Below are 22,381 nucleotides of genomic sequence, written 5' to 3' on the forward strand. Positions count from 1 at the left end.
CCGATTTGGAGTGTTACAGGTAGCGATCGATACTAAGTTACTGCATAAAATCTTGGACGATATTATATGTATCGAGAGGACTTAGATAGATCGAGAACTAAATTCATTCACCTTGAATTAGTCCATAATATTGAGGGAAAGTTGTTATATTATATACTATTAGGAACGGAGCGGCAATTTTTCGTATTCTGCTGCCAGACGGGGAAACAATTTCAACGCATTATTCCGCACAATGTCCTCTAATGCCTGTTCGTCAAACAATCCCGAGTTCTTGGGCGAATCATAGCCCGCTTTGTATGAGGAAGTGGTGTCCAGCCGCACAGTGTAAGGAAAATCAGTGGCATATAGCAGATGTTCTGTGGGGATCCCCAGCTCTTTGAGCACCGGATACTGCATAGCACTGCTGATGGCCGAGTCCAGGTAAAGATTGCTTTGTGACACAAGATCTCGCAGTCGAAGTCCCCCATTGTTCTTGGCGATCACCTCGTCGATGTGCTGGGCGCCAATTCGATCGGCGAGAAAGGGAAAAGCACCGCCATTGTGCGAAAAGATGAATCGGATCTTGGGATAACGGACAAAGATCCCAGCGTGGATCACATCGGTGATGGCGCGACAGGTGTCGAACGCGAATTCTTGCACGACTTTCAAGGACACGAGAGGGTCAGTGCCACAATTTTCAAGCATAAATATATACTTCACAAGCTATTGTCACTCACAAGGGCCGAATGAGAGTGTCGGTGGTCGATCCGAGTCTGCGGGATGCACGAAAACGACCGAACTCGTCTTGTTCAGTTCTTCCCAGACGGGATCAAATCGAGGATTTCCGAGATAGTGATGCCCAATCTGAGTGCTAATGCCCCAACCATCGGGCTGAGTCGATTGCTGAGACGCCTTCCTGATGAAATCGATGGTTTCCGGGATATGTGGTAGAGGCAAGAGAGCGAAGCAACCTAGATGCAACCATTCGTCAATGACTATGCTAGGTACTATCATCGCATCAACCCACCAAATCTCAATGGATTCGAGGCGACATAGTCGAGCTGAGCTCTCAGCGACCTCTCACAAAGATCAACAAGCCTTTCCTTGGAGAAGTCCTGATGCCATTCATTCTTAATGGACGGAGTCTGGGTTCCCACAAGTAAGCGAAGGGTTGGACACCAGAAATCAATCTGACCTACAACCACCGCAGTCTGAATACCAACTTCATCCATGTATTTCAAGTGCGCTTGAGCATCCTCTGGAAATTTGCCTGTGAAGCCCACGCCGAAGAGATTACTGCCCTCTGTGGCAAATTCGGGTGCGACCTCGGACACTGTGGCTGGAAAACAATGATGATGAACGTCTATGCGCCCGAGCCCGGGAAAGGCAGTTGAACGTGTTGATTGATTGCTTGCCATGACCTCTTCTGTTTGTCCTCGTTCTAGATCATAGTTTGAGAGAATGTGTGAACAGCGAACCCTGAATGTGCAGAATGGAGACTACTTCAATGGTTCATCGACTGCGCTGCCTATTCCACATCTTGAGTAGGGATTTGCGAGAATGAGGCACACCCTATGATGAGTGAAGATCCAGGTTTCTCAAAAGCCGGAGCTCGAGATCGAGCAAGGGTTCCATCAGTTCGAAACGTTCCGAGACCTTTGGAGGAGAGAGCGGAACCACATCCATAGCTTTGAGTGGTATTGCCGCATCATCCACATAAATCACGCGGTAGCAATACAGAGTAATTGGAGTGCTCAATCTATGTCAAACAGGTTAGCATTATCAAATCTCGGACAAGTTAAATCCAGAACGAGTTAGCTCAGACAAGATTAGTATTGCCTCTGCGGCATTCCCGCCACTGGAGACAGCCTCGGACGGGTCAATGATGAATTTCAACGCCCTCATTAGTTTTCTTCAGCGGATGGGTATCTACTAGGATACTCTTGGGATAGCTGCCTGTCAAATATGGTCATCCAAGTGGTAGTTTTCCAACTGTTGAAGATTTCTGGATAGGGAGGCATCACGTCGCCTAGCTTCACATCGTGTGCCATTACTCATGATCTGTGTCTCGCCGTTCCTGCACCCGCGGGCGGATCACCCGCAGATTCATCCATCGCAGTGCCCACTTTAATTAGCACACTTGATGACCTAAGCCTATACGAATTTACAAGCCGGTCCGTCTTTTATAGTCCGAAGCTACGTAGGAGAGCTCCTCAATTCTTCCGTGTAATAATCGCGACATCATTGGCTCTAAATGGAGTGTTTTGAACACTTAGGGACAAACCCTTTCGCACAAATTCAGTCATTCCAGACAAGTACAGCCTTGACAGTTTTACCCGAATGAATGTCCGCAATGGCCCGATCGAGGTCTTTGTGAGGGTACTCTGTGATGAGATCTCCAATAGGAAAACGACCTCGCCTGTAATGATCAACGAGAGCCGGTATCGTCTAGTAAAATGATGGTTCAGCGACGATGCAAGCTTCGTTCCGTCACCTTGATCGAGGACTTACTAGTGCTGGGTTTGCGTCACCCTCAATCACACCTTTGTAGGTGGCAGCATTGTTGACCATAAACGAAGGATGGAGCTGTACATTAGGACCGGTGGAAGGTCCCGCCAATTGAATGGCAGTGCCTGTATCCGGATCAGTAATGAAAATAGAGCCGTTAAATAGATCAACCATTGCCTTACCAGTCCTTGACATGCTAGACAGCATTTGCTGAATAACACGGACATTCCCCGTGGTGTCAATGACAAAATCCGGTCCGTTTCCTTGAGTGGCGTCTTGTATCAAACGATTATGCAGTTCTTCGCCCTCGCGAGAGTTGATGGTTAGGGTGGCACCGGCTTTGGCAGCCAGGGCCAATTTATCCGGATTGATGTCGACAGCAATAATGGTGTTTGCGCATGTGAGATGAGCGGCGGCGGCGATTGCAGCAATGCCCACCGCTCCAGCCCCATAGATGGCAATACTCGATCCTAGATTCGGCTTGCAGGAATTGATGACCGTCCCTGCTCCGGTCATGAATCCGCAGGCGAACGGAGCGAGATGGGACAATGGAATGGGCTGGCCACCAGAACGTTGGAGAACGGCAGGATCAAACGGCACGCATGATCGTTGATTGACATTGGCATAACTGGATAGACTCGATTGACCGAAAAATAGGGTTGTAAGATCAGTCAGTGCTGACTGCTCAGACGAGGTAAGCTCTAGGATTGTACGAGAGGACTCCGCTGTTCGGATTCCCGTCAAGTTCAGTGGTACGAAGCTGTGGCAATGGTTCGGATGCCCTGAGAGACACTTTGCACAAGTGGCACATGAAGCGAAGGACAGGATGACATGGTCATCCTTCTTGAGTAACGTCACCGCGGAGCCGACTTCGGTTATCTGACCAACACCTTCATGACCCAGAATGGCGGGCAATTCGACGGGGATCCCTCCATTTGCGGCGAGGAGATCTGGTTACACGTCAAGTCAATACCATTGTGATGCAGCTTCTGGGTATCGGTCTGGGTCTCATATGATCGATACGTTGTCACTAACCTGTATGGCATATTCCAGTAGCCTTCAACTTGACTCGTACTTGGTCGGATGCCAGAGCACCAAGAATCACTTCCTCCAAGGCGAAGGCAGTTCCATACTTGTGCACGACATAAGCAGTCGCTCTCTGTTGAGACATGATGATATATGTCTGTCGGTAGTTTGTTCTGATTCTGCTAATCAGTCACGAACGTGAGCCAATACTAACAGATTGTGAGGTACTGCACACCTAGAAGATAACTTTTAACCCTTAACGACCGGATAGAGCTTTGAGAATAAGTAGATGCGCATCAGTCGGAGTGAGTACATATCGGCGAACAAATGATATCATAAGACATCAAAAGGATTAGACGCCATAATCTTCTCCGCAATTTACGCTTACAACGGATTTCGCGGGTGGTTTCCGAAGGGACCTAAGGAGCACCTCTATTCTTCTCTAACTAGATGGCCATATGAAACAAATCAACGCCAACTTCAACCCGCCTCCTTCGGGGAGGCTAGGGGCGGGGGGCGGAGATGGCGGCAGTTGGTGGTAGGCTACTCTAGCTCCAAAGGCAGGCGGAAGCAGTGTCAGCGAGGCTAACAATGGCTGCACAGCGGCAAATGGTGGAGGCTAGGTGGCGAGAGGGTGGTGGCCATGCTGATGAGGAATATGGGGATGACCTCCTTGGCTATGGAGATGATAATGTCCACATGAATCTATTGGCAATCGACGCTGATGTCTTCCAGAATTGGTCGTGCCGAAGTACTGAGTCAATATTGGACACGTTCACTGGGATTGGAAGTCAACGTCCGGGAAGTGACACGGATTAGAACGTCTGGTGCATAACGAGGCTGGTACGGGCAAGGGGGAGAGTTTGGCATGTTTGCACAATTCTTGGTTTGGCGGGCAGGCTTGCAATTTCGAGTGGTAAAAGCGGCAATCGGTGCTACGTCACTTTGCATGTCTCGGGAGTGTCACATGTCAATCGGACTCAAGATGGTTGGGATTGGAACCATCAATGAATGGATTGCATCTCGGATTGGTCTTGCAACCTCGAGAAAAATCATCATATTGTATACTATGAAAATGCAGCGGTGCTATACAGAAGTCATAGACACTTGAGTCTGCAAAGCGTCAAGTTGGTAAAAATCAAAGGAGCAATCCCCCGGTATGTCCTCATCGGGGTGTCCTGTGCCGGGTTTCTCCAAGGGCTAGTCATATCCTCAAGAAGCGCCGGTTTCCATGCTTGGGTGGTTGGTAACGCCAGCTTCCCTAATGAGCCCTGGGGTATCTCTGTGAACAGTATAAGTCGTAGTGATTACAAAGGTGCAAAAGCCAATAAAACGCCTGATGAACACATTCTCTCCGAGAACTTATCAAGTTCACTTCAGATGAGAGTGATCAATCATCTCGAAGTCATGATCATCATCATCATCGCCGGCATATCCTTCAGCAGTGTCCTTGTCACTAACGACATCGTATTCCTTGTTGACCAGTTTCTCTGTTTCGTTGTTCTCGAATCGACGAACAGCTTGAGTAATGGCATTGCTCAGAATATCAGTACCAGCACGAGGACCGGTCATGGCATCAAAGTTGTACATGAAGTCAGCCTCGGCTGGCAGGGGAGCAGCAGAGGCTTCATAGACATCTTCGCCTTCAGATGAGTTGTCCGAGACATTAGCCAAGGGACCATCCATGGCATCGACAACCTCATTACGGAAGGCCTTGCGAGCAACTGCTGAGGCTTGTCTACTGATTTTCTGCTGGGCCGTGTGCTTGTTGAGGGCGATTGCACCACCCATTCGACGATCAAAATCTCTTGGCGCTGGACGACCAGTGCATCTGACACAGTTTGGTTCTGGTTGTTCATGCTTGACGCATTGTCGATAGGAAGTCTCAACAGGACCTCGAGCCCATTTGGAGTTGTGATTCTTATCTCTTTGGTAGGGTTTGGCTGCACTGCGGAGATCGTGGTTGGAGAGGTTCGACATGATGTGGATGATGTGAGGGTTGATTCTGACTGATGAGGGAGGGTATAAGTGAAGCTGAGGTTTGAAGGAGAGACTGGACAGTCACTCAGTCGATGATCGATCAACTGTAGGGGGAGAAGTCAAGTATGAAGAATGACGCGCTGGAGAGGATTGAGGAAGAGATTAGGCTTCGATCGAAAGCGAAAGAACAAAGAAGAGTGACAAGGAAGAGACCGAGGTGGAAGAAGGCGAGGATGACAAAGAGATGGTGATGAATAAAGGAGTTGAGGAGAAGTAGAGAAGGAGAAGAAGTGCAGGATATACTAATAGGTGTATGATGAGTGGGAGTCACGCGTTGAAACCGGATGAATGAATGTTGTGGAGTGGGTGGATGAGCCTGAGCCTGAGCCTGAGGATGTTGAGGAAGAGCGGGTTGAGAGGAATGGTGGCACACGGTGGTCAAACGAGGCATGATTGGATCTATTGAGTCATCGGGCCAGGCACTGGGGTGCAAGCGCAAGTGATAAGAAGCTGAAGAGGTCATCGGGTGGCTTGGATAGATGCGGGATCAATAGATTGGGGTGTACGCCATGTGCGCGTGGGTGGTGACACACCAGTGCATCAAGATATGAAGGAGAGCTCCGAGCTTCTCACTGACGCATCGGGCAAGGCGCAGTCAACATCACGGACCACGAACATGAAAGATAAGGATACGCGCCGACTGGACGACTTGGATGCGGAGAGACACGGATTGTCTGGGCTGGGAATCTATTCTTGTTTGTGAGGCATTCAAAGTGACCTCATTCTCTCACAAAGCAGGTTGTGATTGCCACTGCTGTTGCATAACCCATGATACGATTAGGTATGCCCAGATTAATGTTGCCCATGCCCGTTGGTTGCCCGTAGCATGCACCCCAGATCAACGCCTGGGTAGTGGTGACGTCTGCCCTCTCGGTACCTGAAGCAGATACAGTCCTACGCCTGGGGTAAGTACCTAACCAGGTACCTAAATCAACCCCATCATTCTCAGGCACTTCGTGACTCAAAGACGAGAATGCCTTGATCCCAATTGAGATTTCCTGTCCTAATTACCTGCTTTATGGCTCCAAGAGTCATCCTGTTAATTTCATCAGGCAGTTCTTGTCTCTACGTAGCCCCATCTGACTCAGTGCCTAAACGACAGTCATAATCCTAAATCCATAATTAATGACTGTCCATTTATGCATCCCAAAACTTACCCCAGTACTCATAGACAAATACAGCTCATTCCCCATCACCTTCTGACTCATCGCTATCCTCCTCGTCGGCTTCGCTGGGAAGTCTCTTGGGGAACCATCCATATCGACCCAGATCAACCCATTGATCCTCAAGCCCTCGAGCTTGGTTCACTTCAACTCCTTCTTCTCCCAACTTCTGTGCTTGTCGGCTGGCTCCGAGTCCGTCATCCCCACGTGGACTGATCCCACCCTTCGCATTGACCACTCGTTGCCAAGGCACATTTTGATCATGAAAGAAGAATTTGTCCGGTTCTGCTGGATTGTACGTTGGAAGGTGCTTCAAACACACTCCCACTTGACGAGCTCGTTTGGGGAACCCAAGTAGATGTGCAATTTGTGAATAGCTCGTCACTTTTCCATATGGGATTTCCTGTACAGCACTGTAGACTGCCTGAAACCACCATTGTGCCTCTTCTGATTGTTCACGTACCATGATTGAAGGAGCACTTCAAATAAAATGTCTTGACGTTGAAGAGAGAAGTGTTCTCGACCGCCTAACAACCTTGGAATCATGTCTTATGTAAGGTGAGTGTCTCTTCGAACTGCCTTGAGGAGGAAGTTCAGATCAGATAAGATTAGATGTTTGTTTACAACTTTCCCTTGGCGAGTTGTTTGGCCTCCAACTTGACCACTTCATCTACATCTGCGCTCTCCAACTCCAACTTCTCTACAGATAATAATGGCAGAGAAATAACACCACTTCTCCCATCCCTCTGTCCATATCCTCTCCCCCTCACATCTCAACAATCATGGCCTTCCGTGGCAATGAGAGTCCCATGGACTTTGAGTGGCAAGGCCATGGCCCCGTCGACCCGTCCTCACCATTCCATAAACACATCATGGAGGCTCAAGCAAAAAAGCGTACTGCGCCCCTCCAAACTTCCAACGATCGTTCAAGAATGCTGAACAGTTCAGGGACACATAAAGAATTCACTTCTCCCAAGAAGCCAAACTTTCCATCTCTCCGCGAACCCAACAATCAGCCCTTCTTCTTTTCAAACACTCCTGTATCACCCACTGCAACTTCATCACCGTTCCGCGCTCCCTCATTCACCACTCCCCGAAAACCATTCGACATAGACTTCTCTTCTGGACCAGAAAACTCATCTCCAATGGCTCCAACCGACAATGAAGAAACCCCCGACGCCAAACCCATCCCAATCGAGTTTAAAAGCAGTCCCACCAAGTCCCAGACCAAACGCAATTCACTCTTCGGCGGTCTCTACGGCAGGTTCGCGCATAGTCCGGGCAGAGGCGAGATCCGAAAACCGCACAGTGATGCAATCGCAAGAAGAATACAAAAGAAACGAAGGCGCGCACAGGCTTTTGACAAGCAATTGGTTTTCGGAAAGCGATCGGACAGCATGGAAGACGATAGTGACGATGACCAGCTCCCGAGCCCGACCGATTCAAAACATCCACAACCTCCAGTCCAAGAAGTCGGTTGGATGGCTGGCTTCTTCACATTCATCCACACCTATCCTGATGCCCCGTCCATCATCGCAAAATACCTACAAGTGTTCTTCAATGCCGCCATTCTGGGTGGCTGTCTGTACATGTTCTGGTCCTTCTACGCCACCATCCGTGCCGACGTCGACCGCGCTAGTGAAGATGCCATGGCCGAAGTCCTTGCAGAAATGGCAGCTTGTTCAAAGAACTACATTGACAACCGATGTGCCGCTGACACGAGGCTCCCTGCTCTCGAATCCGTATGCAGTAATTGGGAGCTCTGCATGAATCGTGATCCCAGAGCCGTCAAGCGTGCAAGACTCAGTGCTCACACATTCGCTGAGATCTTCAACGGCTTCGTTGAACCCATCAGCTTGAAAACTATGTAAGTTCTTCCTATCGCTTTATCCTAGCCAAGCACATGACTTAACAAATTTCAATCAGGCTCTTCACCATAACACTTGTGATTGTCGGCCTGCTCGTCAACAATGCAACATTCACACTCTACAGACGTCAACAGGAGAACTACAGCAATCCTGGATACCGACCTCCCTCAGCGACATACATGCAGTCTCCCGGCTTCGGCGCCATTTCCCAGGGACCAGGCTATGGTCAGCATCAGCCGTATATGGGATGGCATGGTGGTGAGACCGGTCAGCATCAGATCGAGTATCAGCGAAGCCCGAGTAAGGAGCATCGTGCAAGAAGCCGCAGTCCGGAAAAGAAGAGAGTGCATGCATGATCATGGCATGGTCTGAACAACTTGCTTCAAAATTCTTCTCGTCGATGATGTATTTGCTTGGAGTTGGTGCTCAGCATCATGTTTGTCTCACCGTGATTGGATTTATCAAACGCATTATTTGGGTCAGGAATCTGTGATGCATTTTGGGCGGGCGTCTTGGACATCATCCACTGGAATGGATGCAGCAAGGCTTTGACCGGATACAGTGGAAATAGCGTTTCACAGTAGCTACTTCCCTCTTGATCGAGCTCCAAAGAAGACCTGCTCAAACAGAAAAGATCTGATCACCACGTCCTTCGTGTCAGTAGCGTTACATCTTTGGGTCATCGTCAGGCTGCGTGTTCAATACTATTCATCATTGGTTGGTGCGTCAAGCTCATGAACTTGGCCTTGGCACTTTTTGGGACTCTCCTGATTCGCTCATGTGTCCGAACTTGACTTCAGCTCAGCCTCAATTCTATCGACCCTCGCCTATGCGGCTGTGTCTGCGGATTCTGCCTAGGCAAACACGATCTATCGCTAATCTCGTCTTGGGGCTACGCGGGCGACCCGCAAATGCTAAAGTGTCCAGCCTCACTACTTTAGATTCCTTCGATATCTTTTCATGAGGCCCAACCTCCGATTGATACTGAATGTAACCTGCCTCGAGTCCTACTCAAATCATGGCGACCTCGCCGAAATGGCTTCACTTAAGGAGATCAAAAACTACCCAAGAGAACTCTTCATCTGAATCCAAAATCCAGGCAACTCTACGGTCACTCAAACTCCAAGTTTTTCGACATCTGACCAATTTTACAAAGCCAGCAGAGCCAAAGAAGACAGCGATATATAAGGACCGGGCCGCAGCTTCTCTGCATGTCTTGCTCCATCTGCCCCCAGTCGCTGGTGCCATCACGATCGTTGTTTTCAACCTAACATCCACGTTCTTGGGTCCTGTTCAAATCAATGTTCTACCAACGTTACAGTTTGTTGCAAAATTCCTCGAGATCTTGATCCAGGCTTCTATCGCAGCTATTGTCCTTGCAATTATCAGGCTTTGGGCATTTGGCACCAATGGACTCCCCTATGGCGGACTTATCGTACCATATCGCACGCAGGACATCTCCTCTCTCTGGTCCCTAGAATTCTGGGCATGTCTCACAGCTCCAGGCCTCAGACTGCGAAGAAAGGTGCTCCTGGGCCTGATCCTTACAACTGCAATAGTCCTTGCCCCCGTGGTCGGTCCTAAGGACCCTACTTGGTTGTAGTTTGTCCTGTCAGCCGCTGCTGGACTCAACGACTGCTCTAAATATCATCCGTCTTTATGATCACTGTCGTCACTACTATTGCCTTCATCTTTATCTTGATCATCTACTGAGTTGTGCTGATTGTCGTCGTCGCGGTTTGTCATCAAACTCACCCGGCGGAAAATCGTCCCCTTCCTGTGGCTCCCAATAGGTCTCCCGGCTCCACATTCGAACCGTAACAGGACCTCGATTCACGAGGTTGCCAGCAGACCCATTTTGCTTCCAACACGCGAGGGCAGCTGTGGCATCAGTCACCAAGTGTATCATGCCAAACTTACAGTCATTTTCATAAAAGACACACCCGTCCTTAAGCGACGTCCCTCCTTTCACGTAGTCTGACTGTTTTAGGCTATCCAAGAAGACTCGTGCTGCAGCTGTCGATGATAATCCCGGATGAGGCGCGGCATTCAAGGTATCAAATGTACGGTTGAGAGACTCTTGCCACATTGCCTAAAATACTTGTTGCCGAAGCCCTCAGGCCCTTCCTTGTAAGAACGGTATTGCTGATTGGATCTCAAATCCTATGTCAAAGCCGCTATCTTGACTTTAAGTCATGTGGTCATATTGAGCATTGCTTGGAATGTGTGTTGGCTTGCATCATACCACATTTCTACTCTAGGTTTAGGTCCCTCACATCCATGCTCAGGCTCGATAAGTAGTTCGCTAACGCACCCTTCCAAATCTTGAACATGTGATCAAGTTTTGAGGAAAGCTTGGCAACCGACAGGCAGAAGCTGCTATTCAAGTCGAGGCTGACTGGTTCCCAAAGTTATGTAGATGACTACCAACAAAAGATTTCAATCTTGGGCTTAGAGCAGCGCATTTTGATTGCAGGATTCTTCACTCAATTTCCCAGAGACTAAAAATGCAATGAATAGATTCATCAAGCGACTAGGAAAGAAGCGCTTCCAAAATGGAGATGCACCGAGACAAGAGGGTGTTTCTGAGATAGTAACTACGTTGCTACCACCGATGCCGTGTGGAATGCTGACTGTCATGCTAGAACCAAGCAGATAGTGGTGAACAGAGGCACTTGCCCCCGGCGCATCAAGCTCTTGCAGACCGCTCCCGCTATGGGCTCAAGGAACTCTACAGGCCAAATGATCAACCGTGTGAACTCAGCGTCGTTGCAGTGCACGGCCTTGGTGGTGATTTCTACAGGACATGGGCGACCAGCGATTCTCAGAGACAGATATCGTGGCTTTCAGAACTTCTCCCAGAAGATTTGCCAGGAGCGCATATCTTTTCTTTTGGTTATGACTCTGCTCCAGCTTTCAGCCGATCAGTAACAGGGATTACTGATTCTGCAGAAGTGCTTCTCTCCCGCTTGAAGTCAATCACCGATAAGGTGAGTGGAAACTTATAAACTTCTCGAGTACTAATATTGACCAACTACCAGTGCCCGGACCAACCAATCATTTTCATCTGTCACAGCCTCGGAGGAATAATAGTGAAACAGGTATCATCTCTCGTATTTCAACAAAGGGTAAATTTGGACTGATAAATCTTGTCTCAGGCAATGATTATGGCGCATGAAGATGACTACTTTGCGGATGTTTTGCGTTCTGTCCGGTCGATAGTGTTTATGGGTACTCCACATAGAGGAAGCCAGATTGCAGCAGCGTTGGGGCCGCTCGCAAAATTCACTAACTTCTGGTTGGACATCTCCCTCACCTCGATTTTCACTGGCTCAATGAGAACCGATTTGATCAACACGTTATCGCGAGATTCGGTAAAGCTCGATGAGATTAATGACTCATTCAGACAACGTGCGAAAATGATGAAAATTATCTCGTGTTATGAAAGGGTGAAAGCTCCTGGTTCTTCTTCCCTGGTAAGTTATCAACTTTCTCAAACTGCCAGATGACAGGCTGACATCTCCAGGTTGTGGAGAAACATTCCGCAGTCCTCGGATTACCTGACGAGAGAAAAATACCTATCCAAGCAGATCACATGGCCATGTGCCGCTTCTCAGCACGCAATGACCCTAATTACGAAGTGGTGTCCCAGGAGATAGTTCGGGCTGTAAAGAGGATAATGCTAGACACTACACATCGCTGTATGTTACAAGTTTAGGTAGTGCTTAAGAAGAAGCTAAGAATTGTCCACTTAAGCTTTCACAGAATCCGAAAACAAATTCATTGCGGCGTTCGGTCGACGGCTCAATGTTCCTATCGACGAACCCTTGCAGGGCACTTGCACCTGGTCAATCTCGACGAGAGAATATCGCGATTGGCAAGCCGAGCGTAGGCCAGCCGTATTGTGGTTAACAGGCGACGCAGGTTGTGGGAAAACCGTGCTTATCAACTTTCTTGTTCAAGAGTTAAGTACCAGTGAGGTACCGAGGTTAGCAAAAGACGAGTTAACTTGTTGCTTTTTCTGTGCAAGGGATATTGAGTCGCAGAAAGATGCCCGGTCGCTGCTAAAAGCACTAATATTGCAAATCTTATGGGCCAAAAAAGATGTGGTCCGCCAGATCAAGGAGGCATACAGCTCAATAAGGCATGAATATGAGCCGTCTTTTGAGACTGTCTGGCATGTTTTCGAAATGACCGTCAGACTCACACCGTGCAAGTGTCTTTACATTGTTATTGATGCCTTGGACGAATGTGAGGAGAGCTCGCGATCATTGCTTCTAGCCAAGCTTCTCCACATACTGCAGCCTCGTAACCTGGCTGGAGGGATGCGACGGAAGAGAATCAAGCTCATCATAAGTGGGCAGCCGTTCATCAGCCGAGCATGGAGGGTTGGGGACGAACACCTGTCTCAATTCTACATAGACATGGAAGGACGTCCAGAAGGCTTGATGGGAGACATTCAGCGATTCATCGACTACAAGGTGGACGATCTTGTCTACAATTCTGTCTGCTCCAGAGCAACGGGGGAGCAGTTGAAGCGAACACTTTATACTCGAGCCGAAAACTCCTTTCTTTGGCTGAGTGTTGTGCTGGACGACCTCAAGCATGGCCTAGATTACCACCATACTGATGTACAGCAGGTCTTGACATCCATTCCTGGAAATCTGAAGGATTTCTACACGAAGCATCTTCCACCCGTACCAGGACACCACTTGCAGCGATTAGGGTGCTATGTGAAACTGCTAGTAGCATGTGCAAGACCACTAACTCTACCTGAAGTCGACATGTTTTCAACAGACCACGGTCAGCAATCGAGAGGGGGCGTATCTCCCGTCGACGGGGCGTTGGTAATGAACAGCCTACGCCGCGCTTTAGGGGCATTGGTAAAATTTCCTGATGGAAAAGTTCAACTAATACATTCTACAGTGAAAGATTATTTATTAGCGCTTCAATCAGATCCCTACCATCCACTTCACAAGACTCACGGGGTGGACGTCGAAGTGGCGCATCTACACCTTGCCCATGCTTGTATGCAGGCCCTTCTGCAAGAAGCATATGGTCCCGACTCTGCCGATGAAGCGGGACATTCTTCCGACATGCCATCCTCCAGTCCGATCTCGACCAGATCTTCAAAAGACATGGTTGACGAGGACGCATTTTATGCTGGGCTGTTTGATATTGAGGATGTCGCCTTTCTGCGAGATGAAAATGTCATTCCCGAGGATGTCTTGACACGTCTTGGGAGACACTATCCGGGGTATGATTATGCAACATGGTACTGGGACCATCACTATGCTCAAGCAGAGGAACTTGCCGATGCTTCGGCGCAAGAAGATGCGATCAAACTACTATCCTGTGGAACCCAAAGGCTCGCCAGATGGTACACGTACAAGGCCAACCGCTCACCTATGGCGATGCCAGATCTTTCCGAAGTTAGCCCTTTGGTTCTAGCGGCACTGTTCAACTACTCGACCATTTTACGAAGGCTCTTATTGACGCATGAGCATACTGATGAGAGCAGCGGGCTTCAATCTGCCCTATTTTGGGCATCATCCCGCGGCCACCTCAAATCTATTAGTGTCTTACTCGATCACAAATCAGCTCCACTTGATGCAAGTCGTGATAGGTCAGCCTTGGCTGTTGCTATTCAAGGAGGATTCACTAGGGCTTGCAAGGTATTGCTTGATGCGGGTAACGCTGATCCTAACTATTCCGGCCTCAGGAGCCTACCCCCTCTTCTCCTTGCCGCAGCTCATGACCATGAAGAAATATTGACCCGATTACTCCATCATAGTGACATTGACGTCAATCAGACCGATCATTCAGGGCGTACGGCTTTGATGCAGACCTGTCTTTCTGGCTCAGACCAATGTCTGAAAGAACTTTTGCGAGATGGCCGGTCCAACATCAACTCAGTTGACAGTGACGGCCGCAACGCTCTGATCCATGCTTGTATGACAGGCAATGCACTGGCAGTGCAACATTTGATCAGGAAACCGCTACTAGATTTGCATTTGTGTGACAAGTCTGGGCGAAATGCGATGTCGCACGCCGCGCAGAGAACGACTATCCCAGTTGCTCGACGCTTGTTCCACGCTCAGGTGTCAATAGCACAAAAAGATGTCAAGGGACGAAACGCTATCTCATGGGCAGCAAACAGCTCCATAGCGACAACAGATCCTGATCAGTGTGGACGATGTGTCCTTGGGTACCTGATTGAAAAATGCCCTGGCGAAGTTGACTCTCAGGACAAGGATGGCTGGTCGCCGCTGGCCTGGGCATTGGATCGACCAGGCTATCCTGAAGCTGTCCGTATCTTGGTTGAAAAAGGCAAGGTAGACGTCAATCAAAGAGATCAAGCTTCGGGTCGCCCGGTATTGTCTTGGGCAGCAAGTGAGGGCTTTACTCAGATCGTCGACTATCTACTGGGCCTACCGCATTTGGACAGAAACGCGACAGACAAAGATGGCCGCTCAGCCTTGTCATATGCCGCTACAAACGGCAGGATTGAGACTGTAGAGTTACTTTTGCGTGATAGTGGAGTCATCAAGGACTTGCGAGACTCAAAGGGAAGAGCGCCAACAGACTGGGCAAGGATGAACCATCAAGATGAAATCGTTTCCCTGATGTCTGAGCATGGCTTGGAATAGCACAGATCGGGAACGCAAATGATTGTTTTATTTGCTTGTGACGGACTGTTCCACTCAAGATCCGATCCACGGGGTTCTCTTGAGAAGTAACAGTCTTTACCCGATCGTTTAGGCACGTTATGAGAAACCGCAATCCTCTGTTGTAGATAGGCATAGCTGAACAGATTGGCAGGTTCTTTAGGATAAACTCGAGGATAAATGCGCCTCGAACAACGGTCCTTCCACTCACGTTAGAAGTAGATTTCGATAAGTTGCTTCAGAATTAAGACCCTGTGTACTACGTCTTGGTAGGGCACAACGTAGGATTATTACTAGGTAAATTTAGGCGTTAGTAGAGAGAAGTAGTTAAGTAGACTTCTATAATGATGTAGTGCTCGTAGTACCCCTTATTCTTTCTTGTTCTAGATACTAAGGAACGATCTGAGCATTGAACCAAGGTTGGCTTTTCTCCGTCTAATATCGTCCAAGGCAGCTTGTCTAGAGTCATTACCATCGTCCCGCTAGTCAAACCACTGACAGGGATAAGTTGTGTTCTGGACCAACATTAGCTGAGTCTGCCACAGCTGATATGCATACTGGTCTGTCTAGCTGCCAAGCGACTCGAGCCTTTCGAGTGCTGCCTGCTTGAAAGTCTAGAATGCCTCGTCTGACCCATGCATAGAATCTCTATGACAACATTTGACGAGCCACGTGCAGTAGGGGTGATCCTGCCATGCATCTTATTTGAAAAACAGATGATTGGGACTTTGGTCAGCTTTTCGATTGCAACACCAACAAGATTCCGATCGTAACCTGGCAGATCTATGTGCTCATCTCGAGGCAGATCGCTGAGCCTGTCCCAAAAAGCCTAACTGTATTGCTGAATACGAGGAACACCATCCTGGCCCAGTCAGTACGGAACTCAACGACTCGCGATTTTCGGGTGTCATCAAGGACCTCAAGTGAGCCGTCGAGGAGATCTCATATCTAGCTAGAACCCAGAACATCTCCTCCTCCGAAGTATAGTGATCCGAGTTCAGAGCCATGGCTCTGACTGATGATCTCCGGCCAACCCAAGCTCGCCATATGCGCGCTCCCTCGTCTGAAAGTCGGCTTTGCACTAAGGGGCCTGCCATTGGCGGTAATAAGGAGTCTTGCGACACGTTGTTGCACGCCAGCTTTGCTTCATATGTTCTAACATCAATCTGAAAAGCACAAAATGACCAAATTGAACAGCATGTAGATTGGCAGCCAGTCATAGCTTGGAACATAGAACGACAGGAGTGTCAATCCTCTGTTAGCCTTAAATTCGATTTCTAAGAAGAATTTTACGGCAATCGCATGACCTTTTTCGGCAGCCACACTTAGTGGAAAGTGTTTTTTAGAGTGATTAGCGTTATAGGCTTCGCAAGGTTTTGGATAGAGCAAACAAGAAGTGCGTCGGGGTTCAGGTGGCTGCTGTTCCGCCTTGCTTCGATGATCGATAAGTAGGAAAACCAGTCAGTTCTATTTATGGATGTTACTTCGAGTAAATTGCATTGGAAAACTTGTACTTCATAAAAAGCTGCGTTCTAAAAGCTGCGTTCTAAACTTCATGATATCACCCCTGGCCAAATAGGTGGGTAACTTTGTCATGGGTGGCAGGCACAAAATCTGGAGGTTGAGGCCTGGTACTTGAAGCTTGCTTCAACTCGCTTTTACAATCAACACCTTGGACCTCGCCCACCTCGCCACCAGGTATCAGCCTGGAGTTGGCAGCAAGCTCGCCTTGATTGTTCTGTCTGATCCTTGAGCAGCTTACTCCTTCTTACGTAGTACCTAAGATGAAAATGGTATTGTAAAATTCATTTCTAGATATGAATGACTAGTATCACGCCGCTAGGTTTAATGTCTTAGTTCTTCCATACTCATTTCCCAGAGATACGTGTAGCCTCTATGATGTTCGAGGCCCCTGAGGTTGAAAATCCCCCAATGCGAACTTCGCCTTTTGCTAGCATTAAAGTTTCCCCCATCTTTCTCAAAAGCAATCTACCTCTTTTTTCCCAAAGATGATCTTGTTTATCTTTGTAGACTGATTGGCAACAAAGTGCCTGCTGAATCAAAGAATTATTCCCGAGTCCGCTCCGAGGTTGGACTCCGATTGGTTGAAAGAATTGGGTGCAGCGCGAGGCGGCCTAAGCTTGGGCTATCTTCTTGGAGGCGAGAACATCCGAGGTACCGGGACTCAGACATTCCAGGTGCAACACCACGCTACACGAAGGGAAGTCCTCGTTCGGAATGGGTATTAGGTCATGGACAAAGATGGGGTCCTCTAGCAAGTACCCTTATCAACATAATTCTTCTCCCCACAGATCTTTTTGATCGGCACATTAGCTCAGTCTCAACCATCTGGTAATCCTAAGCGACGCGCACCCCATTTGTGCAACAATAATCAGGTGCTCCGTGTATTTGCCCAGCAACCAGAGGTCGGGAAGGTTTAATGATCGGATCAAAAAGATGGGGGGTTCTAAGACAGTGGGCCAGTATCCTTTTGGTATCTTACTGTCCACGATACATCAAGTGTGCCACTGAGCCTATTTCTCTTCCATAGCATGAGTGTCTGAGTTATCCGTCAGGGAACCTTTAGCTCAACACTGAATATTCCTCCGACATTCTACCACCATGATTGTAGCCAATTCCGCAACCACAAACGGTGAATCAAGTCGGAGAGTGGCCCGACCAGTCGAGTTGCTTGATCAACCGCTGCACACGAAACGCAAGTTGAGATTGATTTGCATCGGCGCCGGCATTTCTGGCATTGCGGCAGCATATAAGTACGAACGAGACCTCGAAAATGTGGACCTCGTCATCTATGAGAAAAATGACAGAGTCGGAGGAACATGGTATGAGAACAAATATCCTGGTTGCGCATGTGATATTCCCGCCCATGCCTATACATATTCCTGGGAAGGGAATCCAAATTGGTCGCGATTGTAAGAATCTCTAATCCACAAATTATCGAGACTGTTTGTTTCTGATATACTCCCAGCTACGTCGAACGCCCCGAAATATTCGCTTATATTGAAAGCTGTGCCAAAAAATGGGGTTGCATGAAGTATATCAAGTTTCAACATCGTGTGATTGGAGCTCGGTGGTCTGAATCAGAGAAAGGTTGGCATGTCAAAATCGAAAATCAGGTCGAAGGCACCGTGATTGAAGACTTTTGCCACGTGCTTCTCAATTGTAACGGAGTTCTCAAGTATGAGAATTCAAAGGACTTCATCTTGGATACATGGCTAACGCATCATTCAGTAACTGGAAATGGCCTGATATCAAGGGTTTGCATGACTTCAAAGGTAAACTCTTGCACTCCGCGAATTGGGACGTTGATTGGGACTACGCCGGAAAAGACGTTGCCGTGATTGGTGCCGGATCCTCTGGTATACAAATCGTTCCAAAAATGCAGAAAGGTCAGCCTTGGTACCGCTGAGTCGGGACCAGTACTCTAACCAAGAACAGTGTGTAAATCACTCGTCAGCTTCAATCGATCACCAAACTGGATCACTCCGGAGTTCAGTCAAGGGTTGGCTTCAGAGGGACGAGCTACAATATACACACCCGAAGAAATCGAGAGATTCAAGACTGACAAGAAACACTTCTTGCAGTATCGGAAGGATATCCAGAATTTTGGAAGTGCGACATATTCTCTATACTACAAGAATTCGGATATGCAGAAGCAGGTCTTTGCCAAATATACGGAGTTGATGAAGCAGCGACTGAAGGGCAATGAAGACCTGTGTGCTAAGCTAATACCGACATTCCATGTCGGTTGCAGAAGGTAGGTTCAGCAGGCCGCAATTCACCGGGCAATTCTGACTTAGTAATCCTCGACTAGGTTTACGCCAGGTGAGGGCTATCTCGAATCGCTACTGGAGCCCAACGTCACTGTTGTGACTTGTGAGATTGATAAAATAACCGAGACCGGCATCGACCTAACTGACGGTCGACACTTTGACCTGGACGCGATTGTCTGCGCCACCGGCTTTGATTGCTCACATTGTCCTCCTTTCCCCATCATCGGTCGGAATGATCGAAACCTCTCTGAGTACTGGAAGGATGAACCATTGCACTACATTTCAGTGGCAGCACCAGGCTTCCCCAACTACTTCAGTGAGTCTTGAAATTTCGTCAACCCTAATGGTGACTACTGTCGCTAATGGAGATCCACTCCCGCAGTAACTGGTGGTCCCAACAGCCCACTTGCAAATGGATCGCTCATATCTGGAGTGGAGACTGAAATCAACTATGCGTTCAAATGCATCACAAAAATGCAAACCGAGAACATTTCCAGCATGGAGCCAACTGAAGAGGCCATGTGGGACTTCATCGAGTACCGAGACGTGCTCATGAAGGAAATGGTGTGGAGCAGTACTTGTCGTAGCTGGTAAGGCGGGCACTCCTCCCCCACTCCACATTTTGAAGCATATGCTAAAGCATGAAAATCTCCAGGTTCAAGAATGGCAAAGTAGATGGCCCAGTCATTGGGCCCTCTGTTGGCTCGACATGGCACTTCAACGAGGTTCTCAAGGATCCCCGGTACGAGGATTATCATCTCACTTACTGTACCCCGAATCGCTTCACTTACTTTGGCATGGGAAGAACCATAAAAGAAATTGAGGGCGCTGATATGGCAACACATATCACCGAACCGGGTGCTTAGGTCGTCCGCGGCGCTGTAGTGGATAGCATAGACTCAAATATTAAATCCGTTGCTTCCACAAGTCCGCATTGGAAAAGTTTGGAGTGCTAAAAGCAGATGGACACACGGTCTTCCGGTTTACTTGCTTTGCCCCTTCATTACCGGGCGCCTTCTACAAATCGCTCCTCCATTCTCGACAGCTATGATATTACCACTTGGATGTTCGTTATCTATCTTCTCACCAGCTAAGCACCGGTGGCAGCTCTACTGTTATACGAGATTCAGTGGCTTTAGACTTATTAAATTTTGAATGCTATGTGATCGATCCTCCTTCCGTCTTGTGGACACCAAAGGTTTTCTAGAACTAAACTGGCTCTCCGCCCAACTCTGCATCTTTTATCTTAGCCTACACCCTGTCCCTCTTAACTGAACGTGTGCAATTGAAATTCGGGATGCACCAGACACATATCATAGTTGTGTACTGTGTGACAGTACGACTAGTGCTTGGCTTTTTCGATACCACTGAACGAATCAACAAGCTCAAGCAGTGGATGGCAATTGAGCAACAAGCTTATCGTAGACGTTTGAGTCCTCCATCTCTTTCGGTCGATTAATCTCAGCTTCATCAACAATTAAGCGACGCGCGGCTTCACTACGCGATTTAAGAGTTGCTTCGAATTGAGCAGGCCCGAAAACAGGGAAAGCGCCCGCTTGTCAATGAATAGTTAGTTCATAATCGTAAGCCGGGTGGGAATTAACATGACTTACAGTAACCCTGCGGTGGAGGCTTCCTGGGATTCCCAACAATATCAAAAGCCCATAGGATACGGCTGATCACGATATAGAGACTGGCATCGGCGACATGCCTACCAGGACATTCTCGACGGCCTGCCCCAAAAGCATAGTGTGTGCCCGCGTGATTCGCTTCCGGTGCAGCTCTCTTGTCGGCCGGGGGGAGGTATCTTTCCGGAATCCACTCTTCGGGCCTCGCAAAGACGTTGGGGTCGTTATGTACGGCGTAGACATTGCTATACACAATGGCACCGTTTGGGATATCCTTCCCTCTGTATACGTCCGCCTCACTTGTGGCGTGGATGAAGGCTAAAGGTGTGGCTGTGGCCCATCGGTGCGTCTCCTCGATAACAGCTGCGAGATAAGGGAGATTCGGACGGTCATCCCAATTGGGTAGACGATCTCGTCCCACAACCCGATCAATCTCATCCTGAGCAGTCTTGATCGCCTCAGGGAACTTTATGGCTGCTTTGAAAAACCACTGAAGAGTTGTCGCGGTGGTGTCGGTCCCAGCCGCCATAGTTGTTGCAATGATATGGGGAGGTTCTGATTCATCAAATATCGAGCCCTCGTTTTTCAATAGGCGGACCAAGAAGCAGTCTGGTGCGGTACCATTCCGAATCCTCTCTTTCATGACATTATAGAATATCAGAAAAAATGGCATGATCTGGTTTCGAAGGTCCACCGCTGAGGCTCGCCAGGGCGCCAAAGCATCCGGAAGGTAGTCCAGGAATGGGAGCCAGTCAACAAGCCAGGCTCCCGGTCGGATGCCTTTAAACATCATCAACATTCTCTTGTTGATCTCTTGTGGGATTGCAGTATCGGCGGAATCAAATCGACATCCTAAGCTGCCTGCTGTCAGTCAAATAGCTCTAGTGACGAAAAAATGTCGGGCAGGCATACAGTAGGCTAAATGTCACACTTGCCGAATATCTGGTCACTTCTCGCCAAAATGCAGTCGATTCATCAAGCAAATTCTTCAATGTACGTCTGCTCTCGTACTCCTGATATGGGAGAAAAATCTTGGCATTTTGCATGTTGAGGAGCTCATGATACGCCTTTCTGTGTTTCTATGAATTCTGTTACAGTGGGCTCTTCTAGTGTCAGAAGGGGAGACTCACTCGCCATTGATCGCCATATGGAATTGCTACGATCCTTGCGTTTTGTGTGATAATACTCGCTTGGTTCGAGGCCTTGGGTCTTGAGCTGTACTTGTTGCCACGTTTCACGAACAGGTCGTTGATCGCCTGAGGGCTGTTGAGTACAATAACTGGGGAGCGACCCATCATATAAGAGTAGACATCTCCGTACTTATGAGCCCATTCGGTGAGCTTCAGGTGTAATAATTTGCCATCGTTCATGGAAAACATGCTGCCGAAAAACGGTAAACCTCGGGGTCCATCTGGAAGATTCAGGCTCCGATTCTTGCGTAATATCCAGGCGAGTAAGATCATGAAGGCGCCAGCAGCATAAACCAAAGCCCTGGTGTTGATTGTCTCCATGAAGGGCAGTATGGTGGTAATACTAGGAGCCATGATGATCAAGTTTGGGTAAGGACGTATCGAATGTGAACCGTGTGCTTTTGGGCAACATATAATACCCCTCGACCATTCCCAAGTCTAAGAGGTCCACCTTGTGTTGTCCGCACTGAGTGTCTACCGCCAAAGGAAGTGCCATTAGAGGCTGCAAAGGGTGGGG

At 48.4% G+C, this 22,381-nt stretch overlaps 10 protein-coding genes across 10 annotated transcripts; 5 read left to right on the forward strand and 5 right to left on the reverse strand.

The window, feature by feature from the left end:
• Positions 1-159: 159 nt before the first annotated feature.
• On the reverse strand, positions 160-1,397 carry LTR84_004822 (uncharacterized protein; the record flags this gene model as incomplete). The annotated part of the gene is made up of 3 exons (XM_064848395.1): positions 160-641; positions 717-950; positions 1,007-1,397. 3 exons carry the CDS (start codon positions 1,395-1,397, stop codon positions 160-162), a joined length of 1,107 nt encoding a protein of 368 aa, XP_064711019.1.
• An 880-nt stretch (positions 1,398-2,277) lies between these two features.
• On the reverse strand, positions 2,278-3,658 carry LTR84_004823 (uncharacterized protein; the record flags this gene model as incomplete). Its single annotated transcript, XM_064848396.1, has 4 exons — positions 2,278-2,427; positions 2,491-2,612; positions 2,670-3,437; positions 3,523-3,658. The coding sequence occupies 4 exons, from the start codon at positions 3,656-3,658 to the stop codon at positions 2,278-2,280; spliced, it is 1,176 nt and encodes a 391-aa protein (XP_064711020.1).
• Positions 3,659-4,104: 446 nt separating this feature from the next.
• LTR84_004824 (uncharacterized protein) lies at positions 4,105-4,332 on the forward strand (the record flags this gene model as incomplete). Its single annotated transcript, XM_064848397.1, has 1 exon — positions 4,105-4,332. One exon carries the CDS (start codon positions 4,105-4,107, stop codon positions 4,330-4,332), a length of 228 nt encoding a protein of 75 aa, XP_064711021.1.
• A 552-nt stretch (positions 4,333-4,884) lies between these two features.
• On the reverse strand, positions 4,885-5,493 carry LTR84_004825 (uncharacterized protein; the record flags this gene model as incomplete). Its single annotated transcript, XM_064848398.1, has 1 exon — positions 4,885-5,493. One exon carries the CDS (start codon positions 5,491-5,493, stop codon positions 4,885-4,887), a length of 609 nt encoding a protein of 202 aa, XP_064711022.1.
• A 1,242-nt stretch (positions 5,494-6,735) lies between these two features.
• LTR84_004826 (uncharacterized protein) lies at positions 6,736-7,182 on the reverse strand (the record flags this gene model as incomplete). Its single annotated transcript, XM_064848399.1, has 1 exon — positions 6,736-7,182. The coding sequence occupies one exon, from the start codon at positions 7,180-7,182 to the stop codon at positions 6,736-6,738; it is 447 nt and encodes a 148-aa protein (XP_064711023.1).
• Positions 7,183-7,498: 316 nt separating this feature from the next.
• LTR84_004827 (uncharacterized protein) lies at positions 7,499-8,940 on the forward strand (the record flags this gene model as incomplete). The annotated part of the gene is made up of 2 exons (XM_064848400.1): positions 7,499-8,583; positions 8,643-8,940. 2 exons carry the CDS (start codon positions 7,499-7,501, stop codon positions 8,938-8,940), a joined length of 1,383 nt encoding a protein of 460 aa, XP_064711024.1.
• A 662-nt stretch (positions 8,941-9,602) lies between these two features.
• Positions 9,603-10,187, forward strand: LTR84_004828 (uncharacterized protein; the record flags this gene model as incomplete). The annotated part of the gene is made up of 1 exon (XM_064848401.1): positions 9,603-10,187. One exon carries the CDS (start codon positions 9,603-9,605, stop codon positions 10,185-10,187), a length of 585 nt encoding a protein of 194 aa, XP_064711025.1.
• Positions 10,188-11,096: 909 nt separating this feature from the next.
• LTR84_004829 (uncharacterized protein) lies at positions 11,097-15,234 on the forward strand (the record flags this gene model as incomplete). Its single annotated transcript, XM_064848402.1, has 5 exons — positions 11,097-11,177; positions 11,230-11,574; positions 11,743-12,060; positions 12,111-12,285; positions 12,341-15,234. The coding sequence occupies 5 exons, from the start codon at positions 11,097-11,099 to the stop codon at positions 15,232-15,234; spliced, it is 3,813 nt and encodes a 1,270-aa protein (XP_064711026.1).
• A 2,640-nt stretch (positions 15,235-17,874) lies between these two features.
• LTR84_004830 (uncharacterized protein) lies at positions 17,875-19,912 on the forward strand (the record flags this gene model as incomplete). Its single annotated transcript, XM_064848403.1, has 7 exons — positions 17,875-18,185; positions 18,242-18,451; positions 18,505-18,662; positions 18,712-19,030; positions 19,088-19,362; positions 19,429-19,636; positions 19,702-19,912. 7 exons carry the CDS (start codon positions 17,875-17,877, stop codon positions 19,910-19,912), a joined length of 1,692 nt encoding a protein of 563 aa, XP_064711027.1.
• Positions 19,913-20,431: 519 nt separating this feature from the next.
• Positions 20,432-22,218, reverse strand: LTR84_004831 (uncharacterized protein; the record flags this gene model as incomplete). Its single annotated transcript, XM_064848404.1, has 4 exons — positions 20,432-20,601; positions 20,660-21,531; positions 21,587-21,753; positions 21,805-22,218. The coding sequence occupies 4 exons, from the start codon at positions 22,216-22,218 to the stop codon at positions 20,432-20,434; spliced, it is 1,623 nt and encodes a 540-aa protein (XP_064711028.1).
• Positions 22,219-22,381: the final 163 nt, after the last annotated feature.

This window comes from Exophiala bonariae, assembly GCF_035927105.1.
Source record: "Exophiala bonariae strain CCFEE 5792 chromosome Unknown scaffold_2, whole genome shotgun sequence".
NCBI lineage: Eukaryota > Fungi > Ascomycota > Eurotiomycetes > Chaetothyriales > Herpotrichiellaceae > Exophiala > Exophiala bonariae.